At 43.2% G+C, this 18,624-nt stretch overlaps 1 protein-coding gene across 2 annotated transcripts in view; it reads right to left on the minus strand.

Moving 5' to 3' along the window:
• fam193a (family with sequence similarity 193 member A) overlaps nucleotides 1-18,624 on the minus strand; it is a 208,792-nt gene that overhangs the window by 17,418 nt on the left and 172,750 nt on the right. The window contains exons 16-20 of one of the 2 annotated variants that reach the window (XM_063049561.1): nucleotides 17,311-17,574; nucleotides 13,639-13,921; nucleotides 12,159-12,345; nucleotides 5,383-5,613; nucleotides 2,124-2,973 (exon numbers count right to left, since the gene is read on the minus strand). In XM_063049561.1, coding sequence (XP_062905631.1) covers nucleotides 2,124-2,973; nucleotides 5,383-5,613; nucleotides 12,159-12,345; nucleotides 13,639-13,921; nucleotides 17,311-17,574 — 1,815 coding nt within the window. Of the gene's footprint in view, nucleotides 1-2,123; nucleotides 2,977-5,382; nucleotides 5,614-12,158; nucleotides 12,346-13,638; nucleotides 13,922-17,310; nucleotides 17,575-18,624 lie in introns of both variants that reach the window. The other variant, XM_063049560.1, reaches the window with a different exon arrangement.

Here is an 18,624-nt window from a genome sequence, read left to right on the forward strand (position 1 = left end):
TGACACTTGAAGGCTGCCTCCAGGGCATCTTTGGGTATGTTGGTTGTTAACACAAATAACACGTTTCACTTTATGTTTTGATGTTTGATAAATAAATCTGAATCTCAAAGTCTGTTTCTATGAAATGGAACATGCTGATAAAACCAGAGGGCATGAGCTTAAGCTGACAGGGGAGAGATTTAAAGGGAACCTGAGGGTGATGGGTAAATAGGAGGAGCTGACAGTGGAAGTGATCAAGGCAAGTACAAATATTTAAAAGACACTTGGACAGGAACATGGATAGCAAAGTTTTAAAGGGATATGGCCCAAACACAGGCAAATAGGATTAGCTGAAGGAAGGACCTTGACTGACAAAGATGAGCTTCACCGAACAGCCTGTTTCTGTGTTGTCCGCACAAATCAGCAAACCCTTTGCAGAGAGAATCATAAAGTAGAGGAGAACTGCTCATCTGACTAAGGCAGCCTGCAGAACACCAGGGAGATTCTGAAATAATGTAACTGTAACATTGCAGGCAGGGGTTTAACTTTTACTATCCAGGTTGTCCTGAGAAGATGCCATTCAGGTTACCTTGAACTGCTGCGGCCTTTTAAGTGTCTTTTACATTTCTTTTAGTGTTACAGATAATGCATTTGAGGATATTAAGAATTGTATGGTGTAAAGGAATTTTGTTAAGATTACATTATATAGGGTTTCATACTCCCAATCCTCAATTCCAACTTTGATGTCCATCTAAATACAAAATGCTAGAACTGGAAAACACATAAATTACTGAGCAGAGAATTAAAGGAAACAAAAGCAAAACAGCCAGGATGCTGAAACTCTGAAATAAAAAAAGAACTTACTTAAAATACTCAGCAAGTATTCTGACCTTTGCGAAGAATTTAAGTGAACACCAGAAGCACAGCTACTGCCTAACTTGCAGAGTTTAAGAATGATTTCTCAATCAGCAATATATTATTTTGCAATCAATTCCCCACTTTAAAAAAAAAACTGGGTTGGAGGATAGGGTGCAGCTGGCTGTTTCACTGTCAAATGGTCAGAGGGAAGAGTTTCACCATATTACTTTAGGATCATGAACGGGGAGCTGCTACAGTCTTTCCAAACTTGTATATTTATAATTTGGTATCACACCATTCAATTCCAATGATGGGTGAGAATCGATAATGAATGGTCAAAAGGTACTGTTTCAAACACTACATAGCAAAACTATGATAAACTTGTTATCCAGTTATTCGGAAATCCCAATGGCTTGTCATCAGAACCCAATCTTCTCTGTCCCATGGGGATCACTGGGGCCCATCTCCCTTGGTCCCAGGAGAATCATCAGGCCCATCAGCCTTGGCCCTTCAAGAGTCGCAGGCTCCATCACCCTCTCAACGGTCACCATGTACCACTCCCAGTCACTTGAGACTCACTGGGCCCCATCTCCCTCAAAAATTGGGGTCCAGTTTCCATTCCTAACTTTAAACTTTACTGAGCTGACCAAAAAATTTATACCAACGTTTAACATCTGATAATAGCGAATCAAAAGAAAGTTGGAACACTGATTGGAATAACATCCAACATTCAGGTAAACCAGCTGGCCGCCGAAGCCCCAAGCATACTGGATTAATGGAATTTTGCAGTGCATGACTCGTTACTTTAGCTGTGGGGTGAATTGATGCTCAAGAATCATTATATGGAAAGGTTGAATAGGTTAGAAAAGTATTCCCTGGAACCTAGGAGAGAAAGAGGAGATTTGACAAATTGTAAGTAGTACAGATAGGGAAAATGCAAGCAGTCTTTCCAGTGAGATCAGATGAGATGAGAAATAGAGGTCATATGTTAAGGGTAAAGTGTGAAATATTTAAAGGGAACTTCTTCACTCAGAGAGTGATGAGAGTGATGAGAGTGTGGAACGAGCTGCCAGCAGAAGTGGTGGATGCGGTTTGATTGCAACATTTACAAGAAGTTTGGAAAGGGACATGGGTGGAAGGGGTATGGAGGACTATGGTCAGGGTGCAGGTCGATGGGACAAGGCAGAATAATAATTCAGCATGGACTGGTGGACCGAAGGGCCTGTTTCTGTGCTGCAGTACTTTCTGACTCTATGATCAATGGGTGGAAAATTGGTAAACCTTACCAATGGAGTTGTTCAGCTTGTCACCCTTCTTCTTTTTGTTTTTCTTGGCCTTGCCTTTGGGCTGTGGTGATTCTGCAGTACCCTTGTTCACCTGTTGCTGATCAGGGGAAGGTGCAGGCTCGCTCACTGCTGGCACGCGGTCTTCCTTCACATGGTTGAGTTTCCTCCCATTGCCATTCACCCCTTTCTTCTCTTCCTTTCTCAGCTCTGGCAGCATTTGGCACTCGGGCAGCTTTGGTTTGGGTGCCCCTGGCTCAGGCTGGCATTTGGCCAAGGTTTTCTGGTGGGCATCGCAGGGTCTGAGGCCCTCGGCCGGTTTCAGCTGCCGCTCAGTACTTGGTTTGACTACCGGCGGTTTTAACTTCTGCTTGCCATTCACTTCATTGTGTACCACTGTGGGTTCTGGGCTGATGCTGACATCCGGCTGCTTGGTCTTTGTCTCTCGTTGAGGTGGGGCTTGGGGTACTCGAGGGTCTTTTCCATTCGTTGGCATCAGCTGCAGTGCACTGGGCTCCGGCTCTGCCTTTTGCTCTTCCTTATCGTCCGCCTGCTCGGGTGGAGGGTTGTCGGGTTTCGCTATGGGGTCTGGCTGCTGGCATTTACCACTATCGTTCACCAGATCCACAGTGGCTTCCTTTAGCCGTGCGTTTTGCAGAAAACATTCGCCCTTTTGGGACTCTTTAGTCCTTTCTTTTTTCTTTTTCTTGGCCGACCGGATTTGCTGAAGTTCCTGGAGGCGCTGCAGCTCCTGTTTTAGCCGCTCCTCTTCCTCCTCCCGCTGCCTCTGCTCCTCCAGCAGCTGTAGCTGCTCCCTCTCACGGGCCTCGGCCTCAAGGCGCGCCTTCTCTTCCTGCTGGAGGAAAACTGCAGTCAGTTTATTGAGCCAGAGTTAGGTCACTCACCTTGGTGACCCTTCAGATCTTTTAATTTTTCCTCCATACTCAACACGAATCACAAACTGGGCCCCACAACTCTGGCCAGGAAAATATGGCCATGCTTTTGCCCAAGATTCAAGGTTGTTTATTGTCATTCTGCAGTACACGAGTGTAAAGGAGAATGAAATGATTGTTGTTCCAGATTTTAAAAAAACACTAAGCATACATAACACAACAAACAAAAAATATACAAGCAATCCTGTAAAACACAACGTACAAATAACTGCTACATACATAAAGAGACTCCCTCCTGCAACTGCTTTTTCCCATGCCAGGCTACAGGCTTGTTGAGGTAGGTAGAACACGGAACAGTATCGTAGATCTTGTGCTGGCCTTTTATCCTCTCAAATATCAATGTAACGCCGCATCATTCTCCATTTCTCTATCCGTTAGTCTTGCGAGACCATGGATCTGTGCCTGGAAAGTTTTCACTCTCCAGGGCGCAGGCCTGGGCAAGGTTGTATGGAAGACCAGCAGTGCCCATGCTGCAAGTCTCCCCTCTCCACGACACCAATGTTGTCCAAGGGAAGGGCATTAGGACCCATACAGCTTGGCACCAGTGTCGTCGTAGAGCAGTGTGTGGTTAAGTGCCTTGCTCAAGGACACAACACGTTCCCTCGGCTGGGGCTCAAACTCACGACCTTCAGGTTGCTAGTCCAATGCCTTAACCAATTGGCCACGTGCCCACACTATTTTTCTATCGCCCATGTGCTTAACTCAGAGTCTCTTAAAAGTCCCGAATGTATCTGCCTCTACCACTATCGCTGTCAGGTGTTCCATACATCCACCACTCTGGAAAAAAAACTTAACTGACATCCCCCCCATACTTTCCTCCAATCACCTTAAAAGTATACTGTTATAGAAACATAGAAAATAGGTGCAGGAGTAGGCCATTCGGCCCTTTGAGCCTGCACCGCCATTCAGTATGATCATGGCTGATCATCCAACTCAGAACCCTGTACCAGCCTTCCCCCCATACCCCCGATCCCTTTAGCCACAAGGGCCATATCTAACTCCCTCTTAAATATAGCCAATGAACTGGCCTCAACTGTTTCCTGTGGCAGAGAATTCCACAGATTCACCACTCTCTGTGTGAAGTTTTTCCTAATCTCGGTCCTAAAAGGCTTCCCCTTTATCCTCAAACTGTGACCCCTCATTCTGGACTTCCCCAACATCGGGAACAATCTTCCTGCATCTAGCCTGTCCAATCCCTTTAGGATTTTATATGTTTCAATAAGATCCCCCCTCAATCTTCTAAATTCCAACTAATATAAATATTTACCATTTCCACCCTGGGAAAAAGTTGCTGCATGCCCACTCCATCTATGCCTCTCATCATCTTGTACATCTCTATAAGTCGTCTCTCATCGTGCTTTGCTTAAAAGAGAAAAGCCCCAGCTGGCTCCACCTGTCCTCATACGAAATTATCTCTAATCCAAAAGCATCCTGGTCAATCTCCTCTGCAGCCTCTCTGAAGCTCCCACATCCCTCCTATAAAGAGCTGACCAGAAATGAACAGAATTCTCCAAGGAAAGGAGTGAGAATGCATCACAAAACAGGGAATAATAAACACATATTGCAGCAAAGGTATTAACTTTGACACTGGGTGAATCTGGAGGAGAAAGTATTGATAAATGTCAACGGCACGGGCTTTGGAAAGTCATTTTGATTCCCCTTCCATTAAAAAAAGATGCACTTTATTATTAAAAGTTCCAAGCAGACATGGCAGGATGCTTCAAAGCCAAGGGAACAATGTAATGAAGAAAGGCTCCAGTCAATAATCTCAGCAGCTGGAATAGAACAAAGGAGAATAATATGGGGATAAAAATGTTTGATGACATTGAGTTGTACAAGTTATTTCACTTGGGCAAAGCACCAAATGATACAAGGAAAAATAACTGCTAGCTTTAAACAGGAGGAGGATGGGAAAAACAAAATCTTATTTCTCCCACAGGATAATGAATTCTATGAATAGTCTCTCAGAGGTGAGAATTTATTTCAAGACAGTATCTCCATAAGAAATACCAATTGAAAAGGATTAAAAAAAAATGTCAAGCACTTCACATTCTCAGGGGAACTCCAGAAAATAATTTACTTCAGATAGCTTGGAGGGAAATCTTCAAAATCTGGATGGAGCTGAACAGTCATTTCCTGTTCTTTGGTTCAAGCATTGGCATCAGAATAATAAAGATATAGCTCCCATGCCAATAAACAGAGTTAGAGTGCGGACACTCGAAGCACATGTCTGAATCAAAAGACCAACTATTAGGGTGGAGATGACTGCTGGGTGTGTTTTCCAACCATTACATGGAGAAACCCCTTACCTTTCGTTGCTTGTGTCGTGCTCGTTTTGCTGCCCTTGAGCTGCTGACCGGTTTTGACTCTGTGCTATTTATAAACTGTAATAGATCTTCTACTTTTCTATGGTCTACTATCTGCTCTTTCTCGAGGATTGGATCTGCTTTCTTTGGCTGCTCCTCTTTCCGCTTTGTGAGCCGTAAACGAAGCTTCTCCCGCATCTCTGCATAGTTTCTACTCGTTGGAGCAGCAGGTGGCTGAAACACACGGGTAACAGTGTTTAATTGTAGATGTCTGCTGCTTCCCAAGCAACATAATATAAATCAGCAAAGCCAGAGAGGACACAAACTTCGATGATCACGAAGCTACAGATCGCGGACCATTATCACAACGCTGCAGGTCATGGACCACTGTGAACTGAAGATCACCCATCACTTTGAACACCACTATGAAGTTATAAGTCACATACTATAACATTAACTCTATTATTTGCATTGGTAGAGTTATTTTGCAGTTCAATTCAGAATAAACAAGCCTACAAAACAGCCTCTGACCATGTTATGCAAATTACTCCAGCCACCTGTTCATTTACATGCACAGGGGACGCATTTCGGAAAAATTCAACGCTTGACAGACATTCAAAGGCAGTTAGAAAAGGTGGTTTGGAAGTGAGGCATTATTATCCTGCATATGAAAGATTTTACTCGGAAGTCTCTGGTGAGTTGAAGGCGCAGTTTGATGTTCAGTGCACTATCTGGTTCAGGTGCTGCCCCTCTAATAAGAATTCTAACTCTCAATACTTCATGTTCTGGACTGCATACTCCAGGCTGCAGGATTTTGTGCTGAGGGCCACACTGAAGCTTGCTGTAGCAATGCAAATGGTCTGTGGGGATAGGACCACCGTATCTATTCCTTCAGGCTGAGTCAAGTAGTGAAGCTCTTCAAACAATGCAAGACTGCATCTCCCCAGGGCACATGAATGACGTCTTTTAAAATAAAAATAAGTATACACTACTCAATGCAATGACCATGACTGTCAGTTTTTCACTGAACAAAATGCTGGAGGAATTCTGCAGTCAAGCAGCATCTATGGAGGGGAACAAGCTGAGACCTTTCATCAGGAATGACTTGCTGAGTTCCGCCAGCATTTTGTGTATGTTGCTCAAGATTTTCAGTATCTGAAATATCTAGTGTTTAAGGTATACACCGCTCCCCCTTCTGTGGATATTATCATGAATACAGTACATTTTTGAAATAAAGAAATATACTACAAATACACTAACAACTCAAACCAATATACAGATGACACTCAGCAATTCAGGAACAGCTTCTTCCCCTCTGCAATCCGATTCCTAAATGGACATTGAAGCTTTGGACACTACCTCACTTTTTTAATATACAGTATTTCTGTTTTTTGCACATTAAAAAAAATCTATTCAATATATGTAATTGATTTACTTGTTTATTATTGTTTTATTTTATTATTATTATTTTTTTCTCTCTCTGCTAGATAATGTATTGCATTGAATTGCTGCTAAGTTCACAAATTTCATGTTACATGCCAGTGATAATAAACCCGATTCTGATGTAAAGAAAGCAATGTGCTATTTTGTATTTCCTGCAGTGATGAGGATGGTAGGGAACTGAAGAGGAGAAAAATGTTTAAATTATGTTTTACACACATTACAGAAAATATTACATTCCTCCAGACTGGATGCTGGCTATGTGGCCTGAAAGGTCTACTTCAGTATCTCATAAACACAAGGCATTCCACAGATGTTGGAAATCTTGAGCAACACATATGAAAAGCTGGAGGAACTCAGCAGGTCAGGCAGCACCTATGGAGGGGAATAAATTATTGGGGACGGCAGAGGTTCTGGAGGATTGGAAGGTTGCAGATGTTGTTCCCTTGTTCAAGAAAGAGGGTAGAGATACCCAGGAAATTATAGAGCAGTGAGTCTTACTTCAGTGGTTGGTAAATTAATGGAGAAGATCCTGAGAGACAGGATTTATGAACATTTGGAGAGGCATAATATGATTAGGAATCGTCAGCATGGCTTTGTCAAAGGCAGGTCATGCCTTACGAGCCTGATTGAATTTTTTGAGGATGTGACTAAACACATTGATGAAGGTAGAGCAGTAGATGTAGTGTGTACGGATTTCAGCAAGGCATTTGATAAGGTACCCCATGCAAGACTTATTGAGAAAGTTAAGGAGGCATGAAATCCAAGGAGACCTTGCTCTGTGGATCCAGAACTGGCTTGCACACGGAAGGCAAGGAGTGGTTGCAGACGGGTGAGTCATATTCTACATGGACGTTAGTGACCAACGGCATGCCTCAGGGATCTGCTCTGGGACCCATGCTCTTCCTGATTTTTATAAATGACCTGGATGAGGAAGTGGAGGGATGGGTTAGTAAATTTGCTGACACAAAGGTTGGGGGGGGGTGCTGTGGATAGTGTGGAGGGCTGTCAGAGGTTACAGTGGGAGATTAATAGGATGCAAGACTGGGCTGAGAAGTGGCAGATGGAGTTCAACCCAGATAAGTGTGAAGTGGTTCATTTTGGTAGGTTAAATACGATAGCAGAATATAGTATTAATGGCAGTGTGGAGCATCAGAGGGATCTTGGGGTCCGTGTCCATAGGACACTCAAAGCTGCTGCGCAGGTTGACTGTGTGGTTAAGGCGGCATATGGTGCATTAGACTTCATCAACTGTGGGATTGAATTTAAGAGCCGAGAGGTAATGTTACAGCCATACAGAACCCTGGTCAGACCCCACTTGGAGTACTGTGCTCAGTTCTGGTCACCTCACAACATGAAGGATGTGGAAACTGTAGAAAGTGTGCAGAGGAGATTTACAAGGATGTTGCTTGGATTGGCGAGCATGCCTTATGAGAATAGGTTAGGTGAATTTGGCCTTTTCTCTTTGGAGCAATGGAGGATGAGAGGTGACCTGATAGAGGTGTATAAGATGATGAGAGGCATTGATCGTGTGGATACTTGGAGGCTTTTTCCCAGGGCTGAAATGGCTAACACGAGAGGGCACAGTTTTAAAGTACTTGGAAGTAGGTATACAGGAGATGTTAGGGGTAAGTTTTTTTTTATGCAGAGGGTGGTGAGTGCATGGAATGGGCTGCCAGCGATGGTGGTGGAGGCAGATAGGGTCTTTTTAGAGGCTCCGAGATAGGTACATGGAGCTGAGCAAAATAGAGGGCTATGGGTAAGGAGAGGTAATTTCTAAAGTAAGTACATGCTCGGCACAGCATTGTGGGCCGAAGGGCCCAGATTGTGCTGTAGGTTTTCTATGTTTCTAAACAGCTGACGTTTCGGGCCATGGGCACTGGAAAGAAAGGGGGTTAGAAGCCAGATAAGGAATGGGGGTTTGGGGAGTGAAGGAGAACAAGCTGACAATTGAGACTAGGCAAAGGGAGAAGGTGCGTGGCTGGGGAGGGGAAGGAATGATGGAGTGGGTGCTCTACTCAAGACTCAAGCTCGTGTTTAAAATATCAAACAAAATTTCTCACTGAAATCTTACAGTGAAGAAGGCATGAAGTGCCTTTTCAGAGAACTGTTTTTAAATTAACAGCAATCCATGTAAATGTTAGTGCTCTACAATACAATGATCTTTAAAATCATGTTGGAGTAGATGTAGAAACAGTATTTTCAACTGTGAAGCCTAAAACCAAGGACCACAGCAATTAAACAATAAATCCAATAGTGAGAACTGTTAAAATGTTTCACTTGCTACCACAGGGAGTATGACTTTTAATTCAGAATCAGAATCAGGTTTATTATCACCAGCATGTGACATGAAATTTGTTAATTTAGCAGCAGCAGTTCAATGCAATACATAATATAGCAGAGAAAAAAAATAATAAAAATAATAATAAACAAGTACATCAATTACAAATATCGAATAGATTTCAAAAAATGTGCAAAAACCGAAATACTGTATATTAAAAGAAAGTGAGGTAGTTTCTAAAGATCCAATGTCCATTTAGGAATTAGATGGCAGAGGGGAAGAAGCTGTTCCTGAATCGCTGAGTGGGTGCCTTCAGGCTTCCTGATGGTAACAGTGAGAAAAGGGAATGCCCTGGGTGCTGAAGGTCCTTAACATGGACGCTGCCTTTCTGAGACACCGCTCCCTGAAGATGTTCTGGGTACCTTGTAGGCTAGTACCCAAGATAGAGCCAACTAGATTTACAACCCTCTGCAGCTTCTTTCTACCTTGTGCAGTAGCCCCTCCATACCAGACAGTAATGCAGTCTGTCAGAATGCTCTCCACAGTACATCTACAGAAGTTTTTGAATGCATTTGTTGACATACCAAATCTCTTCAAACTCCTCAAACTATAGCCGCTGTCTTGCCTTCTTTATATCTACATCGATAGATATGTTGGGATCAGGTTAGATCCTCAGAGATCTTGACACCCAGGAACTTGAAGCTGCTCACTCTCTCCACTTTTGATCCCTCTATGAGGATTGGTATGTGTTCCCTCGTCTTACCCTTCCTGAAGTGCACAATCAGCTCTTTTGTCTTACTGACGTTAAGTGCCAGGTTGTTGCTGCGGCACCAATCCACTGGTTGGCATATCTCACTTCTGTATGCCCTCTCGTCAACAAATTTATAGATTGTATTTGAGCTATCCTGGCCACACAGTCATGTGTATACAGAGTAGAGTGGTGGGTTAAGTACACACCCCTGAGGTGCGCCAGTGTTGATTGTCAGCAAGGAGGACATGTTATCACCAATCTGCACAGACTGTGCTGTTCCTGTTAGGAAATCGAGGATCCAATTGCAGAGGGAGGTACAGAGGCCCAGGTTCTGCAACTTCTCAATCAGGATTGTGGGAATGATGGCATTAAATGCTGAGCTACAGTCGATGAACAGCATCCTGACACAGGTGTTTGTGTTGTCCAGGTGGTCTAAAGCCCTGTGGAGAGCCATTGAAATTGTGTCTGCTGTTAACCTATTGTGGCAATAGGCAAATTGCAATGGGTCCTTATTAGAATAATTTTCATTATAATTATTGTAAATCGAAGTGGGATCAGGCTGCCAGCAAGAGAGGCTTGCCCTCTTCTCATTTCGACCACTGGGGAGCTAGCTGGCACAAAGTCTGAAGATTCAATAATCTAGGAACAGTTTCTTTCTCTCCACTGTCAGATTTCTGAACTGCCCATGAACACTACCTCATTATTCATCATCTTGCACATGTAATTTTTGTAACAATAATTTTACATCTTCACACTGTACTGCTGCCACAAAACAACAGATTTCACTTCATATAAATCAATGATAAATCAGATCCTGAGCTACAAACTGATTTTGTTCACGGCCCTTGCTTGCAGTCTCAGGCACAACTAACTACCCATCCTCACACCTGGCTGAGGGACCACTGACCCAATAACACAGCTTTCAACCTTGTGATTTGCATGACCAGCCAACCACTGTAAAGTTTGATGGAATATATTAATACTGGTGAAAAAAAGTGGCATAATCCACTATCCTGTACAGCTTTGGAATGAGAGAGGGAATGGACACCCGGATGAAACCTCACAAGGAAAATGTACAAACTACATCCAGACAGTCGCGGAACTGAACCAGAGCCACTTGCACTGTAATGGTGTTACACTAATTGCTACAGTACCATGCCCCCCAAATATAATTTTCTTGTGAGTTCCATATCCTAAATTGTGGTCACTTGAGAGATTTATTAATGCAATTTCATATTTTACAGCCAAGTGTAATGGATACCTTTGACAAGTGGAAAAAAATATCCTTCCAGAGCAAAACCGAACACAGCCATTGTGTGCTTCAGCATGGCTGCTTACTTCTATCGCAGTTAAGCTGTGTTCAGTTCTGGCCACCTCACTACAGGAATGTGGATACTATACAGAGAGTGGAGGAGATTTACAAGGATGTTGCCTGGATTGGAGGGCGTACCTTAAGAGAATAGGTTGAGTGTATTTGGCCTTTTCTGCTTGGAGCAATGGAGGATGAGAGGTGACCTGATAGAGGTGTATAAGGTGGAGGGGCATTGATTGTGTGGATAGACAGAGGCTTTTTCCCAGGGCTGAAATGGCTAACACGAGGGGGCATAGTTTTAAGGTGCTTGGAAATGTGTACCATGGGGATGTCAGGGGTAAGTCTGTCCACACAGAGAGTGGTGGGTGCATGGAATACACTGCCGGCGGCAGTGATGGAAGCGGATACTACAGGGTCTTTTAAGAGTCTCTTAGTACATGGGGTTTAGAAAAATAGAGGGTTATGCGCTAGGGAAATTCCAGGCAGTCTCTAGAGTAGGTTACAACATTGTGGGCTGAAGGACCTGTAATGTGCTGTAAATTTCTATGTTAAACCAGCCGCTCTTCGTGATGCAATAGGGGAATAATGGAAAAATGTGAACTCTGTTCACTGTCAGGGCAGAGTCACTGGCCAACTGAAGGGATACAGCATGCTTACATAGAATCGAGTAATATAGCACAAAAACAGGCTCTTCGGCCCAACTGGTCCATGCCAACCACAGCATCCACGCCGCGAGTCCCAGTTTGACCCATAATCCTCTAAGCTGCTCCCTCTCCATATACCTATCCAAATGCTTCTTAAATGTTACAATTGTACCAACTTGACTACTTCCTCTGGCAGCTCACTACTCTCTGTATAAAGATGCTCGCTCCCTCTTATCTTGCATCTGCACCCTCTAGGTTGGACTCCTTAACGTGTCAATAGAACACTTATACCAACAGTGAAAGCAGCAGCACCTCTGGTAAAAAAGCTACTCCTGACCAAGGATCACTCACCCCACCATGCCCAAAGAATTCACAGTAGCAGCAGTCACAGTATTTTCCTTCCTTCTGATTGGTTGATGTTGAGGTACTGGAGCTATGTTCTGAGCAGCTGTCTTCGTCTTGACTTTCTTCACCATCAAACTGCTGATGATCGTACACATTGCCACTTGCACATGCATGTCCTTCGCAGTCAGGGTCACTACAGAAGCATCAGAACAACAGTTATGAAAAGCTGACAATGCAAAGTAATAGAAAGAACAACAAGATCGGTTCAACACACAAAATGCTGGAAGGACTCGGAGGGTCAGGCAACGTCTAAGGAGGGAAATGGACAGTGGATGTTTCGGGTAGATACCCTTCACTCACACAGTATTGGTTCTACATATACAAATTCTCAAAGTCATTTAGGAAGAAATGGTATGCTTCTCTGCAGTATAATTTATAACAGCTGTGCTAATGAGAACTATGTCCACTGTGCCACACGGAACAAGCAGCAGCTGCGAAAGCAGAGACTGAATAACCAAAAGACCCAAGCGTTAACCAGGGCCATCACTTACTCTTGACCACACTGCATGAGAATATGTGGATACCAGACTGGCCTCTACAGCCACCTGAGGACCCACCAGTAAGCAACCCCTCAGGAGAACATCATACTCAAACTGAATGATTGCAGAGATATTTACAAGTTGCAGTCAATATTACTATAACTTATCATGTGTCTTCAACTCTTCCTCTCCTGAATCTTTTCCAATTGTTGACTTAATCCTTTCCACAGTTATTGCTTAGGACAGACTTTTCTCCCAGCCCTGCAAAGTACCTGGACATTTCTCTGCAAATGCAGTCGCTGAAGTTAATTCCACTTAGCTAGTACTTATACAGCAGTGAGTTACTCTGCATATCTCAGTGGTTAATCCACAAAGAATCATGCAGGCAAATCAGACAACCGATTTAGGTAGAATAGGATCTAATAATGGACGGTAGTTGGATGAAGAAGGGACAACACAAGAAAATCCTTCAAGAGGAGTCAGGAGGTTGTTAACATTTACCTCAATCAAAGCAATGATCTCAAATTAAAATCCCAACAAAGGGAGCACAACAATTAACTAACAAATCCAATAGTGACAACTGCTATCACAGTGAGTCTGAGTTTTAATTCTCATGATTCTTGTAAATCTGAGGGATCAGGTCACTAGTAAAAGGGATGTGCTAGGATCAGCAATACAGCATTTCTTCAACACTTCACGGTAGCATCAACTGATGCACTCAGATGGTTGGTGCACTATATTTTATTTTAATGTGGGCTCAGTGATTACCTATTTTTGTGTAAACAAAAAGAAAATTAAAATGAAGTCAGATAAAAATTAACTATTTTTATATGGCTACAGGCATCACTGTTCATACACCAACATTTATGAAAAGTGGTTCATTTTGTTCCAAACTCACTTTATACATGAAACATTTTAATGAAACTTTGTACAGTTCACATACTAACCTGCAGACACTGGCTGACGCACTCACTGAACTTTCTGCAGTAGCTGCAGGGGGTGCAGTTGAGGTTGGACAGAGCCCAGAATGGGGGTCGATAAAACCTGGGGCGGTTGAAGCTGTCTTTGGAAAAGGTGAAGTCACAAGGTTAGGCATGTGAGGTGTGGAGGCAGGGGACAGCGGCGTGGGGGTGAGAGATGGAAGAGATGTTAAACCTGTGGGGCTGTTCCTAGGTGCGACTGGAGTGGGATGTCTGTGGTCTTCTTTACCTAAATTATGGAACACCTCACCTGCACCAAAAGCAAAGGAAAAAAGGAAATCAACAACTTCAAAGTTAACAACATGGTGATGAGTGCAGAACATGGACACTTGGAGCTTCAGATCAATGGAAGTCTTTATGTGCAGAAACTGAGATACAATAAAATGGCAGAACAAACCTAGCAAACCGCAACTCAATTCTATTTTGCAGGTGGCTGTTCCTGGCTTGCAACTTCCAGAAACTTCAGTTACAGACTGTGTTACTGTATTTAAAAGATTAAAATTATAGTAGATACCAAGAAATCATATGCTCCGATAGGAGCTGATGAAATCAAGTATCAAGATGAGTGCAAGGCCATTCAGGAATGATGGCTTGAACAATTTATTCCAAATATGAGGACGAGAAAATTTGGAATCCTTCCGTCTCAACACAATGCTCTCAAAGGAACCTGAAGCCTTCATGATTGTAGGGCATACATGGTACAAGGATCAGGGGATGAGAAACAAGACAGTGATGGACCTTAATCTCAACCAATGAATAGTAGAGCAGACCCACTGGAGTAGATGGGAACTGGTGACCTTTTAACATTACAATTATCAGTTCTGCTTTCCACAACTGGGTAACTTTACAAGAGCTTTGCCAGTCCAAATACCAGTGCTGAAGGTCGCCCAAACATAATGCAGAAAAAAATAGAAGCCCACCAACTGGAGAAACAAAAATATTGTTCCAATTACTTAAAAACAGAGATGCTTCCTCAACGAAAAGTTTAAAAGTTGACCAGAATAATATTGATTCATTTAGAGTTACAGGGCAGAACAGGCCCTTCCACACCAACGAGGCTTAATAGCCAGCAACCCATTTATTCAACCCTTGAGTAACCGCAGGACAATTTACGTTGACCAATTGGTCTTTGGACTGTGGGAGGAAACCAGATGTTTATTGAGAGGAACGTACAAACTCTTATAACTGGTGACGTCAGGATTGAGTTCCTAACTCCAATGCCCCAAACCGTAATAATGTCGTGCTAACCACTATGCTGCCGTGGTACCCCTGAATCTCGATTTTACTGTATGCGAGTTTTCATTGGGTGATTGCAGTGTCAGGTATGTTTTTGTAGAGTGGGGAGGATTCTTAACACAAATCTGTAGAGTACAAAATATCCATCAATACAAATGTTGTGAACGCCTGAAAGAACACACTACCTGGCTCAGGGACAGCTTCTAACCTGCAGTGATAAAACTATCTTGCACTCTCCTGGCCTCTTGCACTGTCTGGATTGTAAACAATTTAAACCACTTTTATAATGCTGTTTACATTGTAAAAACATGCTGGTACTTATTAGTTAGGCATTCTCCTTTAATTACATACCTGTACTTTTAACTTAATTTTTACACAGTATTTTATTCTGGATAATTGTTGATTGCTGTTTGCTGCATTTTGCGCTAACATACCACAGCAAATTTCTAATACATGTCTAGGTGTATGGCGAATAAAGTTGATCCTTGACAAAATGCTGGAGGAACACAACAAGTCAGTCACATGCTGACCTTGCACAGATGCTCCAGCATTTGTGAACACTTTGTAAGGGAACAATGTAGTTCGTTCAGACACATTCTGGAACCCTCTAAAGTGTGCAGAAAGATCCTGGGCTGGAGCGGGTGTGATTGGTTAGCATACCCTCTGCCCTACCAGTGTAACAGATTGATTCAGGGATGGAAGACTTCTCAGCCTATCAATCTCACGTTGCCTTTCTAAGATTAGTACTGCTCGCCTCACTCCATGAAAACCTGAGAGAATGTACCAAGGACAGCTTCTATCCTGTTGTTATCAGACTACTGAACAAAACACTGGATGGACTTTTGACTTCAAAATCTACTTTATTACAACCTTACACCTTATTTTACTTAGAGATACAGTACTGAACAGGCCCTTCCAGCCCAACAAGCCACTCTGCCCAGCAACCCACCTACTTAACCCTAATCACAAAACAATTTATAATGACCAATTAACCCACTAATCTTTGGACTGTGGGAAGAAACCCAAGCACCCAGAGGAAACCCACGTGGTCACAAGGAGAACATACAGACTCCTTAAAGACAGCGCCTGAATCGAACTCTGATGCCCCAAGCCGTAATAGCATTGTGCTAACCGCTACACTACCAATGTACCCCACATATTGTCTGCCTGCACACTCTGTAACACTTTATTCTGCATTCTGTTATTGCTCTTACCTTGCACTACCTTGATGGACTGGTGTGATCTGTATGGATGGCATGCAGAATAGTTTTTCACCCTACCTTGCTACATGTGACAATAATAAATCAATTTTAAACTGAGTTGCCTCCTTCCATGCTTTGACCATTCTGTTCCATTGGAGGTAACACAATCCGTTCACACTCACTCCAGCATGATATCTTTCTGTGTGATTCTTACAGAGTTCTGGTTTCTTGAACTTTAGACCAGGGCCACAGTGTGAACCTTTGAACATTGAACATGGAAACAGTACAATATAGGCCCTTCGGCACACAATGTTGTACTGACCTTTTAACCTACTCCAAGATCAATCTAACCCTTCCCTCCGACATAACATGCCATTTCTTTCATCCACATGCCCAAGAATCTCTTAAGTGTCCCAAATATATCTGCTGAATCCACCTCTCCTCATAACTAGAATCCTCCAGGCCAGATATTAAACACAGAGATTTTGCTGATGCTGGAAATCAAGAGTAACACACACACACCATTCTGGAGAATCTCAGCAGGTCAGACACCATCTGTGGAGATGAATAAACACTAAAACATTTTGGGCTGAGAGTCTGCTTAAATGGTGCGTATTGCTCTTCCAAGCCCTCGATTCTGAGGCTGTGCCCTCCGATCCTAGACTACCCCCACTACAGGAACCATCCTCTCCACGTCCACCTTATCCAGGCCTTTCAATATCCAATGAGATCCCCTTATTCTTGTAAGCTGCGGCAAGGACAGCCTTCGGACTATCAAATGCTCTTCATACATTTTCATTTCCAGGATCCTTCTTGTGAACCTCTTCTGGACCCTCTCCAATGTCAGCACATCCTTTCTTAGAGAAGGGGCCTTAAGTATTGATTTGATGAAATAATCTCTATAGATAAGAGTGAAAAACATTCCATACTATCTCAGTATATGACAGCAATAAAGCGGTACCTATACCAGTATCCAAAGGCCCCAGCAGTATGAGGTCACTGATTATTGTGCTGAGAATTCCAGCAGGGCATAAACAAAAATTCAGGAGTAGTCGTGACAATAATAAACTGATTTACCAATTAAAAACTTAGCACTTTGCTTGTCTGAATTGAACACACAGAAACAGAGTCTGAACACTTAAAATGTGCATGTTAGATTTGAACTCAGGTTAATCTTCGGAGAAAGTGTGTTTGCTTTTACCTAATGATGTAGGTCTTTTTGAAGAAACCTTAAATTGATTGGAACTAGATTGCACAGTAGTGGCTGTAGATGAGACAGAGGATGTGGCTGAAGACGTTGCCATGATGACTTTGTTGGTTTCCATGGAAGCAGGGGGATTGTAGAGACATTTTTTCCTTGCTGCGGGTTTTTTTTCCTTTGTATCTGTGACAACAGTGTCTGTGCTGGTTGTGGGGGGAATTGCTTCAGGCCTAATCTCTGGGAGTGGTGACCGCAACATATCACCTGTGGAGCAAAGGCAATTATAGATTGTAAACATTACAAATTCTTCCAGATGTTTCAATACATTTGAAATACTAGAAATACTTTCCACTTAGTATCAAGCAGGTCAGTTAGAAAGTCAGAAATGGATACAAGAGGCTACTTGGGAGTGATAATTAGTGTGCAAAAGGTACCATGCAAGTTCATTGCAACACCCACAAAATGCTGGGAGGGGGGGCTTGCAGGTTCTGCAACTACCTATGAAAACAAATTAGCAGTTGACATTTCGGGTCAAGACTTTTCAGGGTGGGAAAGGAAGGGGGAAAACGCTAGAATAAAAAGTTGGGGGGGAAGGGAAGAAGGACTAGCTGGAAGGTGATAGGTGAAGCTGATGGGTGGTGGTGTTTGGGGGGGGAATAAATAAGAATCTGGGAGGTGATAGGTAGGAAAGGTAAAGGACTGGAGAAGGAGTCTGAAAGGAGAGGAGAGTGGACCGTGGGAGAAAGGGAAGGAGGAGGAGTGCCAGAGGCAGGTGAGCAGAAGAGGTAAGAGGCAAGAGGCCAGAGTGAGGAACAGAAGGTGAGGGAAGGGGGAGGGGAAAAACAAAGAGAAAAATTACCGGAAGGAGAAAGCAATGTTCATGACATCAGGTTGGAGGCTATCTGGACAGTGCTGCTCCTCCACCCTGAGGTTGGCCTCATTGTGACAAAAGAGCAGCCATGGACCGACATGTTAAAATGGGAATGGGGATAGGAATTCAAATGGTTTGTCACCTGGTAATTAGGCGTTGGGCGGATCGAGCGGTGATGCTCCACAAAACGGTCTCCTAATTCATTGCATCTGTCTACCAAATCAGTACAGGTAGCAGGACCTTGTACAGTGAACCTCTTCAACTTGTGTAAGTGGTGAGCAAACACACACATGCCCCAATGGTTTCATGTGACTTCTTCTACACTCTGGCAGTGCAATGTACCATACCGTCTGATGGGCCAGAATGAGATCTACCCACTTACTTTGCTCCTTTATAACATGGTTCTTTTGCTTCCTCACAACTGGGGTGTGTAGGTACAAATA

Source organism: Mobula hypostoma, chromosome 5 (genome assembly GCF_963921235.1).
Source record: "Mobula hypostoma chromosome 5, sMobHyp1.1, whole genome shotgun sequence".
Classification (NCBI taxonomy): Eukaryota; Metazoa; Chordata; class Chondrichthyes; order Myliobatiformes; family Myliobatidae; genus Mobula; species Mobula hypostoma.